Source organism: Epinephelus lanceolatus, chromosome 2 (assembly GCF_041903045.1).
Source record: "Epinephelus lanceolatus isolate andai-2023 chromosome 2, ASM4190304v1, whole genome shotgun sequence".
In the NCBI taxonomy this organism is placed as follows: domain Eukaryota; kingdom Metazoa; phylum Chordata; class Actinopteri; order Perciformes; family Serranidae; genus Epinephelus; species Epinephelus lanceolatus.
Genome location: NC_135735.1, coordinates 11985057 through 12013056, shown reverse-complemented (window position 1 = coordinate 12013056; position 28000 = coordinate 11985057). Strand labels below are relative to the sequence as shown.

Genomic DNA, 28000 nt, shown 5'->3' with positions numbered 1-28000 from the left:
TTAAAGCCATACGTGGACTTGCACCCCAGTATATTGCTGAACTTTTATGCCCCTGCTCCAACTCTTGACCTCTTAGATCTTCAGAACAGTGTCTTATTACTGTCCAACCATCGAGGGTGGTGGGTAAGGGAGATTGTGTCTTTGCAGAATAGCCTTTTACTCTCAATCAAGTGCTCCCCCTCTGTTTATTTAAGGACAGAAAAAGGTTGTAGCATGAAGTGTTTGAGTTAATTCGCGTTACTTGACATCACAGGTCCTGGATGTGACTTTGCAGTGTTGATGCTGAAATGATACATATCACGCAGCCCCAGTGTAGAGCGTCCAGCTAACATCTCTGTTCTCTCCTGTTGCCCTCCAACTTTAGCAGCGCAGCCCTTCAGCCCCTTCTGGTTCACAGTGGAGCCCCAGGACACACTGGCCATTCGGGGCAACTCGGCACTGCTCAACTGCTCAGCCCACAGCGACGCAGCTACGCCGGCACGCATAGAGTGGAAGAAAGACGGCACCTTCATGAGCCTGGTTTCAGACGAGAGACGAAACATACTTCCCGATGGCTCGCTGTTCTTCACCCACGTGGTCCACTCCAAGCACAATAAGCCCGACGAGGGTGTCTATCAGTGCGTCGCCACTATCGACAACCTGGGATCCATTTCCAGCCAGACGGCCCGTCTCTCCGTAGCAGGTAAGAGCTGCCAGATTTATTCTGAACACCTTGAACACCATGGGTAAAGCTGTAGCTTGTGATGAATTGTCTTGACAGTTCAACATCACATCACGACTTTATAACGTCTTCTTCCATTGATGTCATTTGTTGATAAACATTACACAAAGTACATTATGTAATACGAAAGACTGCATGAGTAGAATCTTTCTTTGAAATGTTTGCTTCTCCATGGCCACGCTGCACACGCTCACCTCCGTAGGTGTGAAGAGGTTCTTTAGTTCCCTTGTTGATTGTTTTTTTGTCCTTGAGTTGCTCAGCCATTTGTACTTTCTCCTCCATGAAGTCCTTCACCTTGCTGGAGTCTGAATGCAATGCCCTACTGGATAAATGCTCATAAAAGGGCCTGTTTTTTTTTCATTACTAGTCCTACAATGTGACCTTGTTCAGTTTGGGAACAGCAAGTGACGTGGGATTATTAGGTGTTTTGAGTCAAGTCGTGCCCCGAAATTCAATTTGCAGCTGGAGGAGCCGCAGAATGCATCTACTGTGTGCTTTCTGCTCAGCGGTGCTCTGCCAGATTTTAAGTCGCTCGAGAGAGGCCTCTTGTTGACAATGGGATAGTACAGTATAAGCCTCTCGGATACTGAGTGCCTGTGTGAAATTACTGTCTGACTGTGATTCTGTTTCTTCTCACAGGCTTTTGAATTACAACTTAATGAGGCAGTATATTACCGCTGGAGATTGAGTAGATTTTTTCCTTTTCACTCAAAGAGTTCAGTTGTCTAACCACATGTGCAACGTGATCTCTCCGGCAAAACTCAGCAGACAGTATTGTCACAGTGCCTCAGTGTTTAAATACAGTGAATAACCAAATAAGTATTTAACTGTGACATCTTATACACCAGTGGTACAACTTGGAGAGATGATACATTTTAAGATTGCAGTCTAGCATTTAAAGACCTAACGAGGATCTCGGGGCCCTGACACATGAAGCTGACAGTCGGCTGTCAATTGTCAGTGAGAGTCTGTGTTGCCTAAGTTTTTGCAGTGTGTCCCACAGCGTTGGCACTAGTCGGCCCTGGTTGGTTGTTTTTCAGCTGATTCAGCATGTTGAATTGGGGTCAGACCTGGCGTTGCCTGTCACACACTGTGATTTGGACTTTAGCTCAGTGCACGAGAGGAGAACTGGAAGTGAGGAAAGCAAACAAACAGCTAAATTTAAAATGTTGTGACATCAAAACAAAGTAGTAATATTGGTAAGACTTTCTTTATTTAGCCATTAAGCTCTTGAGCAGAAATGGTTTGTATTGCGCTTTCAAACAGACACCATAACAGGAGATGTGATGAACTCACTGTGTTTGGTTTAGTTTTACTCACTGTTTGATGATCCAGCTGCTTAGATTGGTTTTGTGTGGAGAGTTTCAAGATGACGCTATGAATTGATTGTCTTGACTGTCGTATTCAAAAGAATGCCAACAAAATCCCCAAACAAACATCCTCCCAATTATCAGGCCTTTCCAAAAACAAAGTTCAAATCAATGGGGTATTAAAAGACTTCATCAAACAATAAAAACTAAGATGAACCAAAAAAACACGGCGGTTAAAGACTGTAACCCTGTCGCATTCTCCATGCACCACACTCACTTCAGCACACCTGCCTTTAATTAAAGGTTCCTGAGATGCTGGGTATGATGGTGTGTTAGAGTGACTCAAAAATAATAGGAAACTAGGACTTGCTAGAATACTTGTTCTTTTAACATCAGCGTGTGCAAACTAGCAATTTTGAATCCTAGGAGTGGGGGGAAAGATTGATGCAGCATAGTATCACGATATTTTTGTGTGGCAATATCGTATCGTCACGTATTGATTGATTTTTAAGTATTGATTTTTTTCCCTCCATTATTTAAATTATTAATGCTACTAATACAAATCAAACTTTAGGTTGCCTACCAGAATAATACAATTAATTTATTTTTCAGTCCACTGGATACATTTTGTTGTTTCCAAAAAAAATGGCTGAAGTGAGATGAACGGACTAAAAACTTTTATCTTATTGATAAAACTTTTGCTGTTGACAAAGTTTTCCTTTGGTGACATAATTTACAGTCGAAAAAAGGTAATAAATAATATATTTTATCACATTACTCAGCATACGGCATTATCGCGATAATATCGTATCGTGGATCCTCTGGTGATTCCATCCCCTATTGAATCCGTCCTGTCAGTCTTCTGGTTTCCCTATTTAATGACTTGTACAGACGACTGCTGCCTGCTGCTATGGAGAGTTACTTCCTCTCACACTGGCGCAGAACGTACATGCTAGTTGGCCGTTGGCTGTGGTCTTTGCAGAGTGTTCAAGGGCAATTTTTTGGCTGAGACAGAGGTGATGTGAGGCAACACAGCAGTCTTCTTTTATCACCACAAGTCCCTTGATGTTGGTTTGTTTGTGTGTCTTGGCCTTTAGAATTTATTGTAGAGATTTTAACATTTGTAAGACCCCAGAATTGGATTTTGGACATGATATATTTCCGTGTTTCCCCGCTACAGCTGCCTCTCGTATCGCTGATCCAGCAGCAGCAGAGAGGGCAGCATGTGCTTAGTGTAATGTACAAACAATGCACTTTGTATTCACACATGCTTAATCATTTTCAGCCTTGACACAAATTATCTTAATGTTGATGTGATAGTAGATAATTAGTGTCTGGCTTTGTTTGTGTGGCTGTCAGAGCTGCTTCTTAGACCGCCTGACCCGGCGGTCACCATGGCAATTCTCCTGACCTGAAACAAAAAGAGACTGTCTGCGCACGCCTAAGAAAATAGAACACTTATTATAAACAGTAGTGTAAGTGTAGGGCTGGGCAGGATATTAATAACTAGATATGAAAGTAGGTATGATTTTGGATATTAAGATATCACAAGTTGTCTTCCCATAGTTTTAAAGGCTGCATTACAATGAAGTGATGTAATTTTCTGAACGTACCAGACTATTATTTATCTTTACCCCCACATCTCATTGTCTACATATTTTGACAAAGAACTGATCGTCAACCCTATGATAGGTGTTTGGTCAAAAATCTTGTGATATTTGATTTTCTCCTTGTCGCCCAGCTGATGTGTGAAATGAGTAAATACCAGTGTGCTTTTTTTAACATAAGCTGGACATTAGACGATCCATCCCGGCGCTTCATCAATACCTGTCACTGAAGCCACATGGACGTATGATGCAGAGGGGATTTGTTTAGTTCCTGTGCTGAGATGAGTTGTGCTATCAGACAACCTCACAGCCTGTGGGATCTGCCTGGGTCAACCATGATGGGATGTTAGATTCAATCAATTTTTACTTGAAGAGTGGAGCAGGTGTCAGCAATCACCAGCACACACACACACACACACACACACACACACACTCACATGGAAATTCATCGACACAAAAGCTCCAACCATTGTGCACATTCATACGCACACACAAGTGCCGAGCACATTAAGCCATTGCATTTATGGTTCTACTTACACACATATACACACACACACGTACGGCTGCTGATGTATCTCCAGCTGGCTGGCAGGTGGCCAATAAAAAGGTTAATTGCAGTGTAGAGAGAGCAGGCCATTAGGCCGCCATCAGACCCGGGAACGATGGCGCAGACGGGGGCGGAGTGGGCGTGACCTCTCCGATGTAATGACAGAATGAGTCACGGATGGCTGGCGTGGCAGGGAGCATATCTGACAAATACCGGGATAATATCTGAGATTGATTGCTGGGAGACGTGCGGCTCATTCTTCTGAAGGAAACACCTCCACTTCCACACATCGCCACCATCACCATCAGCGCCACTCAGCTTCACCTCTGTGCCTCACCAGGCTCCTGCTGTCTGCAAGTTTCTTTTGGCGATGTTACAGTCGCATAATGTGTTTGAAATCGGTTTAAGTAGGACAGGACACATGTAAACATGATGTCATGTTGTTGTGATTATGCTGCAACTCTTAGTAGGTGTATTCACAGTAAAGCCTCGTCCACACTAACTCAGGTTTTTCTTCCTTTGTTCTCAAAAGAATTCCTGTCTGTAAAAGCACTGTTATAAAAAAGATCCCCTTCCAAATACTGCTTAAACACAAGCGATGTTAAGAGCATACCAGACTAACAGGCAGTGATGTAACTGTAACCCTAAGGCCATTCAAAGACGAAGAAGAGGGAGAAGTGTTGACCAATCAGAAGTCTGAAAAACAGCTATTACTAGAAGGCTACCTGGAGCAGTGACCTCTGTGTTGTTATTCTGATGCCTCTAGTCCTCTATATAGTGGAAGAGTAACTGTACATATATGTGTTAACCTGTAGCAAATCCTGTTAGCAAAGTTAGAGCCAACACTATTTTGATCACATCTGCCATTGCACAAAATGTCACCTTATTTGTGACGCCTCGCAGAGGAGATAATGGTGTGCACTCTGATGTTACAAGCCAAAACCAAACTTCTCCCTGTCTATATGTCCACACTGAAAATGGAAAAAGATTTGTTTTCAGTGATCTAAAATGCAGTTTGTGTGGACAGAGGGCCATGCACAAAGAAGAAGCTGCATTCTCAAGTATACCTGTGTACCTGTGGACAAGGCCAAAGATGAATATGTAAGAAATGTCCCACATAACTACGTCACATTTAAACCATCTTAAAGAAATCACTTGATGTAAACATCTTTATCTCTCTTTCTTACTGAAACACTGAATAAAATAAGCCATTCAAAGTGCTAATTTGCAGCACTTGCTCATGGATGGCTTTGATAATACTTCCTAAAGAGCTGCACAATATACTGATTATTCTTTGCATGTCACTGTAATCATAACCATTGTCTAATGGATGTGACATAATGGCTGTTATTTGAATGAACACTTTGGAGAAGTGTTGGATTTTTTCAGTAAGTTGATCTTTTGTCAGCTTTCTCTCACTGTAGACTCAATATCTGGAGTTTTTTTCCTGCTGGACAAACAAAATAAGTAATTTTATGATCATAATAGATGCATAAAAGGAGTACTTCTCTAGTCTTAGGCACCTCTCAGAACGCTTTACAACACAAGCACCGTTCACACACTGGTGGCCGAGGCTACCAGACAAGGTGCCACGTGCTCATCAGATCACATGTACTCGCACACTGATGTTCAGAGCCAAGGACATGTGGACCTCAAGGGCCAGCGATTGAACCACTGACCTTCAACCTGGTAGATGGCCGCTCTACCTCCTGAGCCACAGCTGGCCTGAGCTGCGCCTTTTAATTGATTAAAGGCAACTACTACTGTAGTTTGATAACTGATGAATTGTTTTGGCAAAAATGTTAAATATTTGATGCTTCCAGGTTGTCAGGTGTGTTTTTTTTTTTTTTTTTTTTTTGCTGCGTTTTGTGACTTTACACTATTAATATCTTTGGATTTTGCCTGTTAGTTAAATTAAACAAGACTTTCGAAGATGTCGTATTGGAGACTGGGAAACTGGAACTGACATTTTTTTTACTAGGGCTGCATGCTACGAAAAAAAGAATCATATCACAACTATTTCGACAGATATTGCAATTGTGATATGAGTTGTGGTTTTGGTGGGAATGGTAATTTTTGCATTTAATGCTCACTGTAAATGTATAAAAATGATGATGATGTGATTTTTTTCTGGGGTCTGTACCAAGCAAGCATGTTCCCTTACATCTGGAATACATTTTCATTCACCTTTACCTTTAAAAAAAAAATGGCAGCTTCTGCAATTTGGATACTGCACTTGGCTCTATGGGGATTTTGATAATGCTTTTATTAATTTTGCAGCCCTATTTTTACTGTTTTGTGATGTTTCGACGACCAAATGTTTAATGGATTAATCGAGAAAATGATCAGCAGATACTTCTTCTGTACTTACACTTAAGAGGGACCACTTTTCAAAATGGAAATGGCGGCGGAGGACTGTGCGACCGTGAGCATCGCTGCGTTGTACAAATACACGTGTTTTTTGCACTAAGCACCACTATACTGTTGTCAGGTATGAGCCGGCAGTATGTTTATTGGTTTAATTTAGCAGTCTGTAATGATTTGGTACCGTGAACGATAACGTGGAAGCTAATGCTAGTTTGCTAATGAGCTAATTTGCGGTCGTTATTTTCGGTAAGTGCACAATGGCCGTGTTTGGTTTGAGACAACACTACCCTGTCGAAGGTATGTGATTTGAGACACAGCAATCGATGATTATAAAAAGCCCTAGACTCCACTATGATTGTAACTCATTGATGTATGTAATTGATTAGTTGGAGAAAATGTTGATAAAATATCAGTGATAGAACAATTAATTATGAAAACAGAATCCTCAGTGCAGTTTTACTCCAAAATGTCACATTTCTTAATATAGCAGTTTTTGTTAATAACTAATTATCTTTCCATTATTATGCGGTATGAGATGAATATTTCATTAGTGTGCTCTGTGATCACTCACACACACACACACACACACACACACACAGGCACTATATATTGTAAACCATTATTAAAGTAAGGCATTCTGCTTGTTAGGACATCTATTATTCTCCATACGGGCCGTCTTTGAAGTCTCTCCCCGCCTTGTGTTTCCTCTTTGCTCTTGCTTTGTCATCCCGTCAGCCTGTGTGTGTTTTATCCTGTGTGTGCACAGTCAGATACTGTGGAAACACCAGCAGACTCAGTAGAAAGAGAGGGGGAGCGTGGCCTAGTGGGGCCCAGTCTTATGTATTCAGTTTGAGTCTCTTCAAGAGAAAAGGAGGGGGGGGGGGGGAGGGTGGGGGAGAAAAATTATAGGGCAGAGAGCGAGATAGCGGTATACAGCACTGATGGCCGGGACACGGAGCGAGACGCGAGTAATGAGAAATCCCATCTTAACTGTCTGCTGTTCTCCCACACAGCCGTCCCTCCTCCCACAGGCACGCTTTGAACTCCTCCTCCTTAGGAATCGCTCGAGGTGAGGCCCACCTCACCCCCACTTAACAGGGAAACCCCCAAATGAGAAAATGGAGAATTAATTTCACCCTTTCTCTCCGTCTCTCCCACTATCTTGCAGTCTCTTTGTTTTCCTTTCTGACCTCTCAGTATGTAGATGAGACTGTTCTCTATTCAAATGTATCAGCGTTTTGTTTTAGTTTTTCTCTGTTTCTGCCCTATCTGCTCCGCTCGGGTTTTTTCAAATGTTTTTCTGTCTCTTCCACTCTCACCTATTGGCAACTGTGGTATACAGAGATAACCAAAGCCACTTATTACTTCGCTTTGATATCAGGTTTCACTGAAATCTAATTTTTCCCTCCTCACAGAAGTCGAAATTATAAACTGAACACCAACACCCTTCATGTGTCATGTGTGTCGCCTCATATTTAAGCATGCTCATCCTTTGATAGAGTCGGACGGCCTTTGAAGGATTTAGGGGTGTCGGCAGAATCTTTAATCCCTTTTTTGATGTATTTTAATCTGTTTTTTTTTTTTTTTATATATTTGTGTGGGGACATGACAGCTTGAAAATGTGAAAAGGGATAATTGCGTCACTATTGCATGGATCGCCCTTTGTGGTATTGTCGCACGCACTTTGCAGGACGTACAGTCGATTAATTAAGTTGGCATCTCAACATATTTTGAATAATCAAATGTCAGCTATATTGTCAGAACAAAGAAATGAATGTCAAGCAAACAAGGATAAGGACAGTTAGTGGCAATGAAACACCATGTTGGTTGACATGCACTGAGGTGACTCAGACGAACACAGTGGAAATGCTGCAAGTGAAACTCAACATGAATGCACACTATGTGTTATATGTCGTGTGCAGTTATCATCAAGTGTTTAGTTTGATGTTTTTGTGACTACAACAACTTTTGAATAATTGCGTAACTGATTTTGTCAAAGCACAGTTGCTCTTTAGTCCTGTAGGGCAGACTGATGAGACTTGGCACTGCTTCTCTGTGCTTTGACAAACATATACACTCTATGGGAACCGTATAATATGTTTTGCAAGCTAAATTTAATCCATGTGATAAATTCTGCCATCATGGGCCTTAAAATATTCATCATTATCATTTGTTTATCTTCACCAGCACACTGTAAATAGGCTATCATTGTCTTTCATCGTTGGGCTGTGTTGTTAATGTGCTAACTAGCATCTTGGATCTGTCCTGTCAGTCTTCCAATTTTTCCTTTTTGAATGACAAATTCAGAAAATTGGCACCTACTGGTATGGAGTTAATTCCTCTCATGCAGACACAGAACGTACATAGTGAATGGCTGTTGGTTTTAGTCTTTGCGGTGCGTTCAAGTGAGGTGTGGGGCTGCTATGGCTCAGGAGGTAGATCGGGTTGTCCTCCAACTGGAAGATCAGTGGTTCAATCCCTGGTTCCTTAAATCTACATGTCAAAGTATCCTTGAGCAAGATACTGAACCCCAAATTGCTCCTGATTCTCAACGAGATGAGTTGAAACAGGCAACTAACCTGCCAGTTCACATCAATGCAAGTACATGAGACAGTGTATCATCTCTGTGCAAACACACTCTGTACTCTGTACTTTGCAGCTTTTCAGACTTATTTTGTGGCTGAATGTAATTTGTAGCTTCTTAAAATATGAATGAGCATAGTGAAAGTGAGATACTGGCTACATCTGCATTTGTAGTGATGAAACGGCAAAAAACAGAAACAAAACGATCATCAGATGGACTGTAATCATAATAAATACGCCACAATAATATGAATAACCAGCACCAATTAATCAGTCAGTGAGAATATGTGTGTGAGCAGCAGCAGTGACCCACCGTCAGACACCGGCACGCAGTGAGGATGGAAACAATGCTCAGAGTGCTCAGCGTGGACAGAGCACCTGCCGCAGCAAGCGAACACACTGTCTGTGGTCATTTGACTTCACAAGCCGACGAAAAAAGTGACATGCTTTACGTTCTAAAACCAGCCGCGAGCAATTTGACCAGCGGAGTTGCAGGTGACACCATCAGCCGGCTTGAGTCAAGCTCAGCAGACCGGCTCACTCCGCTGCAACTTTTCTCTCCAACGTTCTTAAACGGTTTTGTCTTGTTGCAAATATTTGGTCTGATCTGCACTCTCCAGTGTGTTATATATTACCTTTATTAAATTGATGTAGCAGGGAGAAATGGCATTTTCGATCAACATGTGAATCTTAATTGTTGTGTAGACAGATTATTGGAGTGCATATTTTATGAACCTGTGCAAAGGTGTTCTGTGTTAATGTCTGTCAATAACCAGATTTCCTGTGTGCACTTGGTCCATGTCACCTTGTATCAGTGAACGAAACTCCCCCTGATTAAAACAAACACACACAGTGGAAAGGGCAAGCAACAAATCAGTTATCTTAAAGGCCGATCTGGTTCCAGCAGAGATAGAGCCCAATCAGATGATGTCTGACCACTCACTGACTACTTATCTGTTCACATGCCGCCCAAGAATATTCCGACTGCTCCTTCATTTCTCACTCTTTCTCCGATGTCGTGCACTCTTTATCCTTTCTCCCAGTGAATCAACCTCCTGTCCTTTCTTTTTTACCTGCTTTACTACCTCTCTCAGCCCTCTATTTTCTCTTTATTATCCTCTCAGCCCTCCACCTCTCCACTGCTCTAACACACCCACTGGCACACACACACACGTCGACACACACACTTGAAGTGCATGGAACCCACGTCCAAAATCATTTTGAAAATGTGATAAAACTCCGCTAATGCATTTCAAAAACGTCAGAACGGCTCGTCAGTCGTAATCCAAGTGCCCTGAAGCTGCGACATGCAAAATTGACTTGAAAGGACGTAACTTACTCCACACAGCATCATTTCTCACTGTGCTCAGTTAGCCTGCAGGCGTGCTGTGTTTACATGGCAACTCGCGTGAGACTCGAACGTTCAGAGACGTTCTTTTTCACGAGTCTCGCGAGTTGCAGACTAACTGACCACGGTGAGAAATGATGCTATAAAAGTGGAGTAAATTACGTCTTTTCAAGTCAATTTTGCATGCCGCGGCTTCAGGGCACTTGGATTACGACGAACGAGCCATTCTGATGTTTCTGAAATGCAGTAGCGGAGTTTTATTACATTTTCAAAATGATTTTGGACGTGGGTTCCATGCACTTCAAGTGTACGGAAAAATCCGGCTAGCTGTTATCCTCCGATACCCCGAACGAGTTTTGTGGATTAAAAAACTACACTGGACTTCTTGTCGGCATGAGGGTGAGTAAGTACTGTCTGTATTTTCATTCTAGAGTGGTCATTTCCTTTAATCCTCTGGGGACTGAGGGGGTTAGTGTGATACTGGTACTGTGACAATTTTGGCACTAAGCAGTATTTTCAGAGTCACGTAACTTTTATGGTGAGTATATTTCTGCATTGTACTTAAAACCAGGTAGGCTAAATGAAACGTTCGTAAAAAGTAGTTTTAGAATTCTGACACAATGTGTAAAAAAAACCTGACGGCGCCCATTGTGATAAAAATTTTAAGGTCAGTTGAGGTTATTCAGTCAAGTCTTAGGGATGTATGAAGCAGTAACACTTTCATCTGCTTCATTGATTTGGACAATTGGATATCTAAAAATGTACATCCCATTGTTTTGGGATCAAGAGTTGGCAGTGGGAGGGGTAATCCTTCTTTTCACTGAATATGCAAAGGTACTGTTCGCAGGTGAGGCCAGGTAAAGCATCCTTGAAAACTCTCTGAAAGAAGGACTCTTTCCTTGGTAGAAACTGAAGGATCCTTGACATTAAAACAGTCCTTAGGTGGGATTTGATGATGTAGCATCCTTGAAATTCAACCATTTAATGATCCATCCTTGACTTTGGGAAGCATCCAAGGTGTCTGACAAAAGTTCACCTCAAAATGGCGGACTGCGCAGTGCTACATTACCCGTGGCCAGCTGGCACATACCAAGAGAAAACCATGAAGTCAAACTGATTTTGTTGGTGACACTTGGTTATGTCCCATTCAGTTTGGATACAATAAGCTTACATATTGCCCTAACAAATGTTGGCTAGTGTCATTTTAAAGGTAGCATAATCAGGTAAGTGAGTCATTCCATAAACACAGGTAATAGTTGACTGGATTTCCTCCTGTTTGTCTGGGACATTGAAATCCTTCAGGACACGTGAAAGAGAATGGAAGGTGGAGTGACCAAGTTGTCTAGCTCACTTACTTTAGAATGATTACATTTATACAGGAAAAGTGTTTCTTGTGGACAGAGAACTACAAAAATGACCCCAAAATGCCAGCATACATTCCAGTAATTTCCAAACATAACCAGCGTTCTTAGATTTACAGTACAGACCAGTGCAGACATTCCTTTAGCCAAGCCTGCCGGTGTGCACATTTCCAGGTGCAGGTGCCTCCCCCCTTATGACCAATTATGTGCTGCTTTGCTGATGAGTGCCGGGGTCGTTGCCATGACGAATGGGTCTGACCCAGAAGCAGGGTCAGGGTCACAGTGGTGTTCCATTACCCTGATTTCCATCTGTCTCTGGCACACGTGAGGAGATGGGAGAGGCTGTTGATAAAGCGCAGAGGAGAGACTGTTGCAAACCTGCACTTACGCTGAGGTGCATTAATCATATGTTGAGCTGAAAAATGAAAACATTCAGGTACCCTTGGAGCACAAGTAATGAAAAAGGAAAATAAGTAAAAGGCTGTTGAAAAGAAAGAAAAAAAGAATTTGAGCTGTTGTATCCAGCTGCAGACACGAGGCTGTGAAGGAGACAGAGAAACAAGACTCAGCTGAGAAAATATGATGCAGGGAATGTTGGTTGAGGATGGAGCTGTAGGGAAAAATCCATCTTTTTTTTTCCTTCTCTGGAGGACGGCGGCAGGAGAAAAGTGTCGACAGGGAGTCTGTTGGGCAGGAGGTAGATGACAGCCTCCATTTTACGTGTATTCACTGACTGATTAGGTCCTCTGGGTAGGTGGAGAGGCTGATGGAGACAGCCCTATCTCTTCTCTCCAGATACCTCAGCGCCTGCTGTGTGTTTGTGTGTGTGCGTGGGAATGTACACCGATGCGTTTAATTGTCTTTGTATGTTGCTGGAATTCTTCTACTGTAGGTGACATGTCATCTTTCAACACGAGCTTTATTCTGATTGTAAATTCAGAGTTGGGCACCAATGCAAGGTTGTTTATACACACGGTACCAGCCTCAACGCAAGCAGCAAGTTTTTCAGTTTTTGTGTTTGTTGCAGGCTTATATATCCCCATAACACTAAAACCCAGGGAGGTACTGGATATGAAACAGGGTTACAACCAATGTTTGATTATTAATACCAGCCTGCATGTAAATGTGGAATTGTCTTTTTGTACCGTTTCTTTTAAAATGGGCTCTGCCATGTTGTTTTAACACAGGAGGTTCGCCATGGTGGACAGTGTGTGGCAACATTATAGGGTTTCATGTCTTTATTTGGTCACCATATGAAAAGTTAATGTGCACTCTGCACTCTACAATCATGTGCAATTACCTTTAGTTTTTAGAACAGTTTAATTTATGGCAGAGAGGGCCAGCAAGAGCTTGATGTTCACATTTTAACACCAAAGCCAAGCAGTATTGGAACTTTGTAAAACTCAGGTTGTGATCTGGGCTCCAGACCCAGGTCAGATTTCCCATGTTGGACCCATTCACACCAGCTACAAACACAGGTTGTTACTGAGATTATGTCTATGGCTACAGCCACACTAATAAATTTTAGTTTCAAAATGCAAAAGTATTGCTATGTTTACATCTAGTGTCCACACTACTCCTGTGTTTTGGAACCCCACTCACCACTTTTGAAAATGCTCCTGACCCCGTTTTATTTTGAAAATTCCAATGCGTTTTAGTCTGGACGGGTGTAAATGGAGACTTTTGAAAACAGTGATGCAGACACCCACATTTATTTTTTAATTTTTCTAACCTTTATTTAACCAGAAAAACCTCTTGATAGTAAAAATCTCATTTTGAAGAGAGACAGGCAGCAATATAAGTTACAGACGGACAACATAGAACAAAAATACAGAATAAACTGATATATAAAACACAAAATGGGAAAAACACAAAAAGTATGTTAATATATTCTAGAAATGAACCATAAAAACACAAAAAAGGGCAACTACACATGATTAAAAGACAAGCTAAGATATGCCGTGTCACTGACATATAGACTTGCTTAATGTACACACATAAGTTTGCTGGAAGTAGAACAAGAATAGCTTTGTAAACAAGAGGATGCCAATGAAAAAGTCTACGAAATTGTAAAGAGAGACAGCCATGCTGAGCATACAGGATACAGTGATGAGATAGTGGCTTTAATGTGACTTGGGAGACCCAAGTCACATTAAAGCTAGGCCCACATACCTTTTGTGATGTCATCCTTCCTGTGTGGGTACTCGTTTCCCACAGCCATGGATTCCTCTGGCTTCTGGTATGGTTTTGATATGTCACAGTATTGGCATACTTACTTAGGGCTGGGCGAAATCGAGACAATTACATATCACAATATTTTTGACCAAATACCTTGACTTCCGATATTATGAAGATATCATAGTAGGGCTGGACGATTAATCGAATTTTAATCATGATTTTGATTTTGGCTTCTCACGATCATAAAAACATTACAGTCGAAGAAAAACGATTAATGCGCCGCGTGATGTGTATGTAAGTGAATGCACCTGTGTTATGTGCAGCAGCAGCAAGCGCGTGACGTGTGTGGATCAATAATATGTGGAGTGAGCGATTGAGAACATGGCAGAAAGGCAGCCTTTGGTTCAGAAGAAAGGTAGGACAACTTCAGTCATCTGTCATTGTCACGCTGTCGTGTCTGCCCCCCAAGGCAACACGAGCGGAAAAAAAAAAGTCCAAAAAAGTTAATAACGTAAAAATTATGGCGAAAAGGTAGTTTCTTGCAACCCTAGAATTAAGATAAAAATATTCACAAACAAAAAAACACTTCTGGTTGCTGATAAGTAGTGTTTAACTTTTGATTTAACACTAAAAATTAAGACCCTCGGTGCGCACTGCAGCGCAACCAGACAGATGCGCGACTCAGAGCAGCATGTGTCACTGACACCAGACCGGTGGAAAATGTCACCATCAGCATATTATTTTACATCAATAAAATCTATTTTGTCATTATTTTGAGTCACATTGTTGAAAGAATTTAGCTGTCTGTGTTCAAGCAGGATAATAGGTCTCCATTCATTGCACGTCGGGCTTTCTATTTCCTTGTCAGAGATGGTGTTGCGTTCAAGGTCCCCCCCAAAAAAACGGGAGAAAAAAAAAAGGATGAATATTCGATTTTTTTTCCACAATCGAATCCCGTGCTATCGAACTTGGGTCAGCCCGAGTATTTATTTTTATTTATTGTTTTTATTGCTATTATTGTTTTAATTTACTATTATTATTTTTATTTTTTTTACTTGTTATTAATTTATTTCTGGCTGTTCTTTTAAGTTATAGTTAAAGTTGAGTTTTGGTGGAGTTTTGAAATCAATGAATAATCGTGTTTATTAATCGTGATTTCAATGTCAATCAAAATAATCGTGATTATTATTTTTGCCATAATCGTCCAGCCCTATATCGTAGGGTTGACCGTTGGTGCTTTCACAGAATATTTACGCAGAGATTTTTGATAAATAATCATCAGTAATGGGACATAATGACTAAGTGGGTAAAAGCAAATATACAACACTCTGATAAGTTCATAAAATTACATCACTTTACTGTAATTCAGCCTTTAAATCCAGGAAAAGGCAACACTTATGATATTGCAATATCCAAAATCTAAGACGAATTCTAGTCTCATATCACCATATCGATATAATGATGCAACAAACTACTTTTAGTGACAGTTCCACCTCGTCATTGGTCCATACAAAGAAAATTGCTGGTTGTACCTTTCGTCATCTCCATAGTATTTTCTGTAGCTGATTAACCAGCTGCAGAGTAGATAATCTGCTTCCTGTTTTCATCAATACGCGCATGCCCAGTGTATTGGACTGGTCATGTAATATGTGTTTTCAGGTGTGTTAGTATGGACAAAGATTATTTCTGAAATAGTGCTAAAAAAACAGTTGTGTATTTGGAGAATGTTTTTAAAACACTGTTTTAAAGTGAAAAGGTACTCTTTGTGCCACGCCGCTGTGTCATTAATGTACCTGTTAGTGGGTACACACAGGAAATAGACTAATCCCTCATTAAATGAATTCTTTATCACTGTTCAGTGTAGTGCAAACATGTCTTGAGAGCTTTTTAGATGCAGATGGAGTTTTCTACTGTGCCACATTATGTGTCTCAGAAAGGGTTTGACAAAAAGCTCCAAATACCTGGGGACATTTTCTTCACTACAATGAAGCTGCATTTACAATTTCAAATTAAAGTGTACTGTCCGATTGAACTCAGACCGTTTTCAGCTGCCTTCTGCACTGTGCTTTAGCTGGTGCAATTACTGTGTTCTAATGAGAGTGATAATTGACTGCTGCAGTCAGCAGATGAAGATAAACTCGTGCATAATGACTTCCCCAACTCACTCTACTCCTCTGTGTTTTTGAGCCCACTGCTCCCCATCCTGCACCTCAACCCCCCCCCACTACCTGAACTTCTATTCCCAGTGGTACACAGTGCATCTCCCTGTGTGTGTAAGGCATCTACACTTCAGTGAGGATTCTTCAGTGCTCAAGGCGTTCACAACCTCAGAGATTTCCCTTGAATGCTCTCTTTTCCACTCCGGACCCGAAGGATAGTATCATGGCGTCAGTGAAAATTTGGCTGCTAGCGTGACATGTTAATCAGCTTGAGTGTTTTGTCTTTTATAGATGCCTTGCTACCATCTGCTCTAAAATATCTCCTTGTGCGTGAGTAGCATAATTTGGGGGTCTCATACAATTTTGAATTGCCCTTCAATGGCTCTACTGTGTGTGGGATTTACTTCAAATATATGTCAAAGCCTCCTGAGACTGAACTTGGCACATCCCCAAGACTTCACTAAAGTGATGCAGTAAATTAAGCAATTTTTCAAACGTGGTGTTTGTCATGTTAAATAGCACATCAGAAGATATCCTTCACACCGATCAAGTGGAATAAACAATGAGGACATAACATTAAGCTTGCATGATGTTGGAAAAACACATGGATAAATCATCATCTGCGACTTGCAATACTTTATCAAGCCGTGAATTCCTCCACCAGCTTTCCTATCTGCAGGGCCTGGATTCTTGTTGTTCACAGTGCTGAGCACAATTGCATGGTAGAAATGCTGCGTGTGTTCTTGTGTTTTGGCAGGGAGCTGGAATGTAATGTTCACTAAATGAGTAGCTCTGTTTAAAAAGAACATAAGGGAAGAACAGATGACCTGAAGGAGAGTAGTTTCCACTGCAGCATGCAAATCTTACCAAACAAATTACTTCTACCATTCTGACTTAATTCTGAACTTTTGGTTTATTTAATTTTGGGGTTGGTGGGATGGTTGGGTTTATGTGTCAGCAGCGTAACGTTCTTGAATACTAATAATTAGAGGAAAACAGACTTTATTTTTCCAGCAGCGTTTGCCAAAAGAGTTTTGTCCCCTCGTTGCATTGTTTGGCTGTAGTGGTGGAGGCAAGTAAACCAGATCTTGTTGGTATTATCAGACATGCAAGCCTCCATCGCCAACGTCAGAGTGCAGAGGGAACTAACATCACACTACTTTTGTTGGACGATATATTGTCCTAGCAATAACTGCAATCAATGATATTTGTGTCAGTTTTAGACCATTTTATGCAACTTATGTGATGATTATAGTATATGGATGCAAGTACAATCTGTCAAAGAGCAGCAAACTTTTGACTCTAAAGAATTTTCAGACATTGGAAATGGAATATGAAAAAAACTGTTAAACATTTTCTAAAAAGTAAACAACACCTGTTAATATACACAGTAAGGGGTCGTACACATGAGGTTGAGAGATGGGTGCTACTTTTGTGCCTTTTTTGTGCCAGCTTTCAAGAGTGAGGTGGTACATTGCATCTGAGGTTGCTAAGCAACCCTAACAAGCACCGTATCGAGTCTATAAACCTGAAATCCTGAATGCAGAGCTGATCTTCTTCTAGGTGCTGTTTCTGTCCGTGGGACAGATGTAAAGTAAATGTGTACGGCCCCTTAAGCAGTGGTCACCAACTGGTTGGTCGCAGTCCAAAAGTGGGTCACAGGTCTATTCTGAGTGGACCGCAAGTGATGTAAAAGTTTGTAAAAAAAAAACAAAAAAAAAAAAAAACCAACCTCCACCTCCAAATACATTGTTTGTAAAACCAGTGTATTTTGGAGTACACTGAATTTCTGGTGCATAGCTCTTACTTTGAAATGCCATTTCCTGCTGTACGTGAATGATTAATGGACTTTTACTTGACAGAGAAAACAAATTAGCTCAACGACATATATTAAAAATATTAAACTGAGTGGACTTTGAACTAATGACTAAGGAGAAATCTGGACCCAGTGGCTGGTCATGCTGGGAACCACTACTTTTACAGGAGTAGCCCAAAATTGCTTAGTTTGAGACTTGTTACTAAGTTTGACCAACAAAAACAAAACCTCTTGCGACTAAAATACAAGCTTCATGAATCGCCAGGATCATCGCAGTTACCTCCTTAATCCTGCCGCTGTGCTGCAGTCAGCTCCTGGGGGTAGGTGGCCTGGAAGCCAGGCAGGTTGCTGGTGGATTTATAGAGTAGAGGGTGAAGTTGTTGGAGGGTAAAATTACAAATGACAGACTTTTTGGCTTGTTGCCAGGGGTTGGCAAGCTAAAGACTATGAGGACTGTGTGCCTTCCACTCTAAAAGTGCAGCTGCAGGCTACTGGTGAGCTACACTGTGTTGTCTTTGAAGTGTTGTTTTATCTTTCTTTGGAGTTGTGCAAGTCGGTGTGGGTGGAGAGGGAAAAAAATGGAGAATCCACCCAAGTCTTTTAAAGGTCAGGAAAACCCTGCTGTTTATTCTGGCATCATGTTGGCTAAAATGTTGGTGACACAATTATCTTGACCAAACAAGATAACAAAAGACTTCACAAAATGGTTGCTCTCTATGGATTCTTCCTCCACATGACTGCAAGCAGCAGCTACCTCAGGTCAGCAATAAGAAAGATGCCATTCGAGGAATCCTGTGACTCTGGGAAAGAGTCAAATATTCCTGGGAAGTATTCCATGGGAAAACGTTCAACCTTAGCACATGTCAATTGCAAAAGAAGAAGCTTTCTAATTCCTCAAGCCAAGGTGTATTACTCAGCCCTACCCTGGGGATATGAGGTGTATGTTCTCCTAATGTCAAGCTCCCAGAGTGGACATGCATGGTAAAGTTCACACATAAGTCAGAAAAGAGCTGCTTTGTGCAGGGAGCTCCATTACCTGGGGAGTGCCTCATTCAAGCAGTGAAAAGTTTTTCCTAGCGGACAATCCATCACACTCTTGCAGTTTCTCTGAATCTGCATAAAAAAGAGTCCTAGACGGCACTTGAGAGCATTTTGTTTATCCTCCTCTCCCTCATTGACATTCACAGTCCATGTCTCCTTCCTCGCAGTTCTACAGATAGAGACAACTACGCAGTTACGGGCCGGTGTGCTCATTCGCATCGCCCTTTCATCTCCCAGTGCCCGTCCGAGTGAGCATGCATGAGGCAGTTTTGGGGTTTTCATATTAAAACGTCCCCATGTTTCAAAGCTAAATTGGGCTTCATAGAGCTTTTGAACCCTGAAAGAGAGTTGACTCACGTTTTTTTTTTTTTTTGTGATGGCTCCCCATGCCGCAGGGAAATCTTTTCAAACGCACCTCTGTATTTATCAGACACTCGGGGTGGGCAGAAAAAGTGGGGCTGAAAGTTTTTATTCCAGATTGAATTGGTCTCACTAGCCTTGGGTTTTGATATTCACGGCCACTTGTCTTGACACCTGTTCTTTGAAAATGATTTTACAGAGAAAAGCCTCAGCTAAATTCATTCCTATATCGATGACCTCCTGAGTCTCTTTACCGTTAAGCCCTGTTTTCGTCACCAAGGAGCAAATCATATCTTTATGGGATGTCCTTTGAAATATGGTCTGTTTTGTGAGTAAAATGTGTGATTTCAGGGTGACAGAAAAGGGATCTGATTTTGCTACTCAAGGTGTAAATAAAATATGTTTGAAATGCATATTTTACTCTACTTGGCTTGTGCTGAGGATGCAGAAATATGGTGCAACTGAGAGTGTTTCATTGCATATTCTGCACTGAAAGAACGCCTCGCCTTGGGCACAGATGGAGTGTACCGAAGAAACCAAAGTGCGAAGTGCTCAGTTGGTGAGCATCTTGGTTTCTTATGCTTCAGAGACCAACGTTATTTATGGATTGACTTCTTTGCACCATCTTTCCATACGCATTGATGGTATTATGATGGCAGCAACGAGTTGGAGCTCTAGCTGAAAGGGGCACGCTCGCGGTGTGAGAGGTGACACCTCGGAAAGCATTTCTCTGCGCTTCCTCTCAGTTCATATCCCACGCTCTGTCTTCCAGCTGACTGGAGCTCACTTTTTTCAAGAATGCTTCTTTTTGCTGGTGGAAAAATAGGAAGAAGAACCGCAGTGTTTTCCCCCAGATCCTCATTTCCCTTAATTATGGCAGATTCATTGATGTTCTTTCTTTCGTGACAAACTAAAGGGTTTTATCCTGGGAACTTCTCTTCACATTTTGCTTGACAATCATTAATGGAAAGTTCATTTGCATTTATTTTGTTGCTTTTAACTAAAGACAGACAGTCTGCATTCCTCACTGAGTGTCACTCAGAGCTATCGTGAGGGTGGGAAAGGAGGAGGGTTTGAGGGTGTAGGATGGATGGGTAGTGTTTGCCAAGTATTCCTATGCATTCTGCAGAGCAACTGGGATGAAAATAAAGGTCGGAAATGAATGGGGCACTGTACGTGTTTTTCATCTGGAATAAAGAGTGTTTTGGGAGCTGCTGGAGCCTGTTCAGACCTGCTTGAACACAGACTCTGTCTTAATGTGCAGGGGCATAACATGCGTGATGCAGGCAAGACTTGTGTGAGCAGGAGCGAAGTGTGAAGAAGGAGAGAGTGTGATAAGCAAGGAAGACGGAGAGCAGGAAAGTGATCTGTCACTTCAATGAGCAATTCGGCTATGCAGGGAACATAAAGAAACCATGAAAGTGTGCGTGAGAGTGTGTGTGTGTGTGTGTGTGTGTGGGGGGGGGGGGGTGGGGGGGGTGGGGGGGTGATCTTGCTTTGTGCCGAGCTGTCCTGAACTCTGTGTGTATGTGCCCTGGTGAGGGTGTTCAGACTTCTCATCTGTACACCATGCAGCGCCTTCACACTTGGTGGTTGCATGCTGTGGAGGTGTCATTCAGGGTTGTGTGTGTGTGTATGAGCACACACACTCGCATCCATGATTCCAGGGTGGTGTAGAGGCGTTTGACTCACTGAGTTGAGTCTGATGAGACTTGATTGATGATTTAAAAATAAGAAATAAATAAAGGCTTGCGGTGTGCAAGTAGAGGCTCCCTGCTGTTTGTGTTGATGTGTGGTGTTATGGAATTGGCGTTTGTGTGACTGACTGCATCCGGCTGTATCATAAAGTAAAGCTTTAATGTCTCCGAGGGGTAATTTTGCTCACATACAACACTTAATAACATTAAATAAAAACAGCGATCAATACAATACATAGACGCTACATGCAATACATGCACAAATAAACACAAACACACAGATTAACTCTCACTCACTCTTAAAACCACCAGAGAAAGCAGCAAAGACAAGAAGCCATAAACCAGAGGACGATGTATCACATCCACAGCTAGTGACAGACCAGATCACATTTTGATTTGAAACAAATAAAAGCCACAGTGTAGCAGGTGCTGGGAGTCCAGTAAGATGACCTGCTGAGATTTCTGTGTGGCTCTGACTTGATTCAAGTGGAAAAGATCATTTAAATTCACACTCATGACTTCATGGGACACATTCACAATTATTCCATTTGGTTTTCACACTGAGATTACAAAACCAACACATCATCACAAATGTCAGGCTACGTTCACATTACAGGGCTCAAAGCTCAGTCATGATTTATTTTTATTTTTTTTTCTCAGAGCCGGTCTTTCTGCTCTGATGTTTACTGACCCATCAGTGTGAATGGAAACGCCTCACATACAACCACTAATGTCACACCCATGCGCATCGTAATAGCAAACACTGTCATGTTGGTAAGACAAACATTTGGAGAAAAAATGAGTGACATATCGTTGCAAGCGTTTATCTTCCAAATGATTTGCTGTGGAGATCAGGTGACAATTTGTCATGTGATGAGGATGAGGATGAGGATGAGGATGAGAAGACAAAGGAACACATTTGCTTTTCTTCTTTCCTGTTTTTATTGCTGTTATAATTCTTGATAGTGAAAAGATTTTTGAGTGAGAAGTTTTTATGGACTTTTTCATCACTTAATTGTGATTGCTAGTATATATTTGTTTCCTTCCAGCTCACTGAATGTGAAATCAGGGCATTTTCTGTAAACAAGCTTAATGCTCAGTCAATTTTCCCTGAATAAACAATGGTTTGATGATGATGATGAGGTTGTAGCTGCAGCTCTATGAGCAGCTGAAGCTGGTAGTTATGTAGAGCGCGAGGTTTGAGACGAGTCAGGAGTGGGTTTCAGTGAGGAACAGTTCCTCCAAAACTTATGAATGTCTGGGGCTACATTCCAATATCTCTGTCCATGCCTGTCAACAACGTAGGGCTCGGTGATATGGAGAATATTTTGAAAGGGCAGTCCAAGTGTGAAAGAAGGAGAAAGAGAAGGGATTACATGCAGCAAAGGGCCAAAGGCTGGAATCGAACTTGCAGCCACTGCAGCAATGACATATCGTTGTAAATGGGATGCCTGCTTTCTCCACTAAGCCACCAGATTCCCGTAACACAGCCTTTAAAACCAGGAAAAGACTATTACGATATCAAAAATGTGAGGCAATATCTAGTTTCATATCACAATATCGAAATGATATCGATATACTGCCGCAGCAATACGACTTGAGCAGCCTGCTGTAGTTTCAACGGACCACTCCAATATGTATGATCATTGATCTGTGCCTGTGTGATGAAGTATGACAATGTATGTAAGGGAAAAATGCACAAAATTTTGTTATGACCATTGTCACAGCAGTCACATGGCCAACGATCAGATATGTATCGCATCCTGACCCAAATTTGAATCCACCCAGATCTGAAAACATCCGATCAGTGTCACATGAGAGTGAAGAAAATTGAATTTGGGCAACGTTTGCTTGTGACGTGAATCTAGCCTCAAGTATATGTGACATGAAGCCGTGAGTCTGAGCCTCATTGACTGTTACTGAGTGCTCCACAAACTTGAGAACATACCTGTCTCTATGATCCGTCTGACAGGTGTTTGTGTACAAGGCAAAAGTAGGAAAAGATTGCTGCCCTGAGGAGACCCACGCTCATCTTCCTCAATATCAGAGTGAGGTGCTCTGTGTGTGTGTGTGTGTGTATTCATCCAAGCTGTAGAATAACTGGTGCTCCAAGGTCAGTAATAAGTATCTCCCCTATTGTTTATTCACACTCACACACACATGCACACACACACATGCACACACACAGAGCCAGATGAGGCAAAACAGCGCTATAACAGCATGTTTCTTATTCTACACACTGCCAACACTTTTATCCTCCCTCCACCTCACCTTTCAGCTTCCTTGCACCTCAGTGCTGCATTTTAACACTCAGGTCTCAGTTCCTGTTACATGTACAGCCAGGGAACACAAAGCAAGCTTGGATACAGCTATTGCATCAAAGCATTTGTCTTTGATGTCGGGGATGTATGTATTAAATCTTTCTTCAGGCAGAGCGGGTTGTGCAACCTTGTGCTTAAAGGACAGAAATATGCTTCTCAATTTGTTTCAGTGAAATACGGATTGCACAACCACATGTATTATCTTATTTTTGGGCTTTTGGGTGGTTTGTGTCGATGTTGGGTGTCACAGTGTGCAGGCGCACACATTCTCACACACACAATTAAGACTCATCACAGGTTGATTTCGTTCAGAGGCATTCTGCATAGCATCTGCTCAGTTTGAAGGCGATGCACTGCAGATGGACTGGAGTAATTGCTAATGCCACACTGTCAGACCGTCCAGGTGTTCTGGAGATCTGTTGCATCCTTTTCCATTAGAGCTGAGTGATTGATTCGACTGCTTTTGTCTACCTCACTATCCCTGATATGATAATTCCAACACCTATGCTTCTGTTTTCCTTGCAGAAAAGCCACCGCTGCACATTTGCCCCTTTTAAATACATCCACTTCATATCTGCAAATTTAATTAACCACAATAAATAAACAGTGTACCTATTAGCGATGTGTAAAGAGTTGGCCGCCGAGGGTTTAAACGCTGCCGTATGATCCTCAATCAAATACGAATCTTGCCCTCCTGCAGCCTTGTTTAATATGTGCAGTATGTTTTCTCGGTATTTGGTGTCTGTGTTGGCTGTCGTTTGTTTAATCTGTATTATACATGGCATCTGCATCTTACCAGACAGGGCTAATGAACTTTGAAACTGTGTTGTGTTTTATGTCTACATGGACAGATTGGTCTCGTCATGTCAGATCCCTCGCTGAAATATGAGCGGCTCAGCTTGTCCTGTTATTGATGCTCACTGAAGCATCACAGAAAGATGTTTACATGAATTTGGAAAAGAGGGAGAGAAAAAAATCAGAAGTGATTTCTGATCTTTTGGCTCCTGACAGGCTCAAGCGTCAGCCTGATGATATAAATTGAAATGATATAAACCTGGATTTATAATGATCCAGCTAAAACAATTTTCAATCTTTTGATTCTTTCCATAATATTTTCTCCTGAATTTCATCTTTCAGCTGCTCAGATTTGATGAAACTCGACAATCTGTCACTCAGCTGTCGAACTCGATTCTCCATTTTTTTCATTTAACTTGAACCTGTCATCATTATGTTGATCCTAAATTTAAACTCTCATTATTTGCACTCAAAATAAACATTAATATTCTGGTCTGGAATCTAAAATTAGCGCGTGAGGTGTCGTGTTTGTACGGTGTGGAGGAGGGAATGGGGAGCTGCTAACTGACGTTAATTTGCCACCCCATCACACCTCTCGGCGAAGTAAACGATGATGAATGCCCCTGGCCGTGTTGAGTGACATCATCACCTCGCACTACATCTGTGTCTTCAGAAACATCTGCTGCTCCAAAGCTGCCAGTCGCATACACATGTATACATACTCAGTTCCAATTTGCGTAGTCGTAGTGGTTCGTAGAGGAACCCATCCATCTCACGATGGATTGTCAGCAGCCATTCTGCCTGCCTCTACACTTTGAAAGACAATTCCCTTCAAGTTCAGGAGTCAAGCTGATGCTTTGTGTAGCATGGTTGACTGCCTGAGCTCACCTCATTGTGTCTGCAGCGCATTTCATTATCAACAACACCGCAAAGCCCATACTGATATTCTCCAAGTAGCAGCTGCAGATACTTCACAGTGATATGTGTTACAAACTGTCTACATAATGCGACTGTTTGTGCTAATGTGTGTGTATGTGTGCAACGATCCTCTTTAAACGCAGCTCACTTCTAATCTCACTGATGCAGGAAATGTTTTTTGTTCCACCTTCACTGGGGTATAATTTGAAGCATACACCCACACACTGTTTTAAAGATAAGTATTAAATTATGCTGAAGAATACTGTACTGTAAGTCTGCTCTGCGCTCGTGTGTAGTGTTCGGCACATTTGCATTTAGCTCCTGTAGATCAGTGCAAAGGAGGAGAGTTCTGTGGAGAGCACTGTGCTCTTTCATCATCGTGCTGTGATGATAAACCACAGGTCAGCCTTTTTTTTTTTAATAAATAGATATCCTTAAAACATGTTAGTGTTTTAAGAGAAGGTGGTTTCCTGTGGAATATTAAGGGTGGACTTTAAACTAGGGACGGGCTGTTTAAGTAATTTCCATATTCAAGTACTTGAATTAAATTATAATCAAGTACTCGAGTACCTGCAAAAAGAGAATCTGGCATAAGGATAGAGTCTGAAATGAACATCCAAGCAACATGCAGGTAATGGTTGAATCCAAGTCTTCAGGAACAGCGGCAATTATATATACTGGCCAAACATGGATTTACAGCTGTCGGGTTTGTCTTGATGCCATGGCGCACATAGACTTACATTGTGAAAGAGATGTCTGTATTTTAGTGGATACATTTTTTTGAGTGCCATAACCCCTGATAAATGACTTGTTTGACTGTCAAGACTTAAACCATTGGGTCTGGTATCATTTCATAAGCCTAGAGGAGCATCACGATTAAATCATTTTCAAGTTAGTGGAGGGCTAAACCGGAAGTTAGCCTCTTGGCCAGGGGAAATTGGCCACACTTGGCCCCCATAAGTCTCCAGTGTGCTTGCTCTGTGGGCCGCACAGTGTGGCAGATCCAGGCAATATCATACCATGGAAATTGAGCTTTTTGGGGCTTCATGTGCCACTGAGCAACTTTCACAGGAATAAATGGAGCCTTGTTCCAAATGCTGTATCCAGATCCAGTTCTCTTTATACATCCATGGTTACACCTCTTCCTAACTGGACCCATGCAAACAAGCAAACATCAGATTGTAGTTTATCCAAAGAAGATGTCCTAACCTGCTCCGTGCACTAGGGAACTTGGTGACGTGTTACATGTCGGTGAGGATTGTCAGTCGTCCAGGTCATGTGCTATGGCACACCTGGACCCATCTAACCCTAATGACACACATAATGGCTGGGTGGGTCAACGACTCACATGTGACCTCAGCGACTCTGTAAAGGTTCACACCCACACAGAGTATAAAGCCTGCGACTCTGCACCAGTCCGTTGGAGCTGAAGAAGCCTCTTGGATGATAGATGAAACATCTTCAAGAAACTCATGCAAGTTCATAAATGACATGTGTAAGGTATCAGAGACATTAAAGTTTGTTTTATTTGCAGATGATACAAATATCTTTTGTTCTGGGGAAAATCTGCAGCAAGTTTTGGAGGTGATCACGATAGAAATGAAAAAAATTAAAACAGTGGTTTGACATAAACAAATTATCATTAAATCTGAACAAAACTAAATTCATGTTATTTGGAAATTGTACAATACCTATTGAACACAAGTGCAAATAATAATAGATAATGTACATATTGAAAGAGTTAAATGAAAATAAATTTATGGGTGTGATACTGGACCACAAAATCTGCTGGAAACCCCAAATAAGTCATGTAAAACAAAACTGGCAAAGCGCATAGTAATACTGGGGAAGACAAGACACATACTGGATCATAAATCACTGCACATTCTGTATTCTTCACTTGTATTACCATATCTGAATTATTGTGTGGAAGTTTGGGGTAACACGTACAAAAGCAACTTACAACCATTATTCATACTGCAAAAAAGAGCAATCAGGATAGTACACACTGTGGGATATAGGGAGCACACGAACACACTGTTTTTAAAATCACATGCATTGAAATTCTGGGATCTAGTCAAATTTAAAACTGCACAAATTATGTTTAAAGCAAGAACAAATTCACTTCCGGGCAATATTCAGAAAATGTTTTGTGACAGGGAGGGAGGTTATAGTTTAAGAGGAAATTTTAATTTCAAAAAACATTGTGTTCGTTCAAAAAGGAAAAGTATGTGTCTTTCAGTTGGTAGGGTGGATCTGAGGAATGGGTTGAAGCAAAGCACAAATATAAATCAATTTAAAAAAGATACAAAAAAGAAATCTTGGGGAGTTATATGGTTGAGGAGGGGTTGCGTTAAGGGATGATTTTGTTTGTTTGTTAAATTCTTATTTTTTATTAGTATTTTTTTTAAAAAAACACTGGGTGGATATTAGGGTTGTAAATAATTTGATGAATGTGTATATATTTAATTTGGGTTGTAAATAAATTGGGGATAGTTGTTTGTATGTTTATATTTGGTTGTAAATTGATTGATGAAGCTGTTTAATTTATTAATAGATAAGTAAGAAAGGGGGAGGGTCATAGAAGTTTTGCTTCTACCTGCTCCTTTTCGGACACTGTTCTTTTTTGTTTGTATTCTGTTTTCTGTCTTTAAATTTTATTTTTTTTATGTTCGAAATAAAATAAATTCATTCATTCATTCAAGTCCAGTTGCCTACGATATAACACTCATGTCAGCGACGTGTTGTTGACGACCTTACAAATAAGCTCGCCTTGGCTCTATTTTTTGTGGGGCCTTGTAAACCTGCAACCTATTTTCAGAGCACCAGCAGGCTTGATCAGGGCTCGATAGACTCTCTGAATGTTGTTGT

General features: G+C 41.4%; 1 protein-coding gene across 17 annotated transcripts in view; it reads left to right on the top strand.

Annotated features, from left to right (window-relative positions):
• The window catches only part of neo1a (neogenin 1a), a 251441-nt gene that overhangs the window by 87489 nt on the left and 135952 nt on the right, over window positions 1–28000 (top strand). For 15 of the 17 annotated variants that reach the window (XM_033621559.2, XM_078174006.1, XM_033621550.2 and 12 more), the window contains exon 2: window positions 365–682. In XM_033621559.2, coding sequence (XP_033477450.2) covers window positions 365–682 — 318 coding nt within the window. The remainder of the gene's footprint in view (window positions 1–364; window positions 683–28000) is intronic. The other 2 variants (XM_078173968.1, XM_078173953.1) reach the window with 1 other exon arrangement.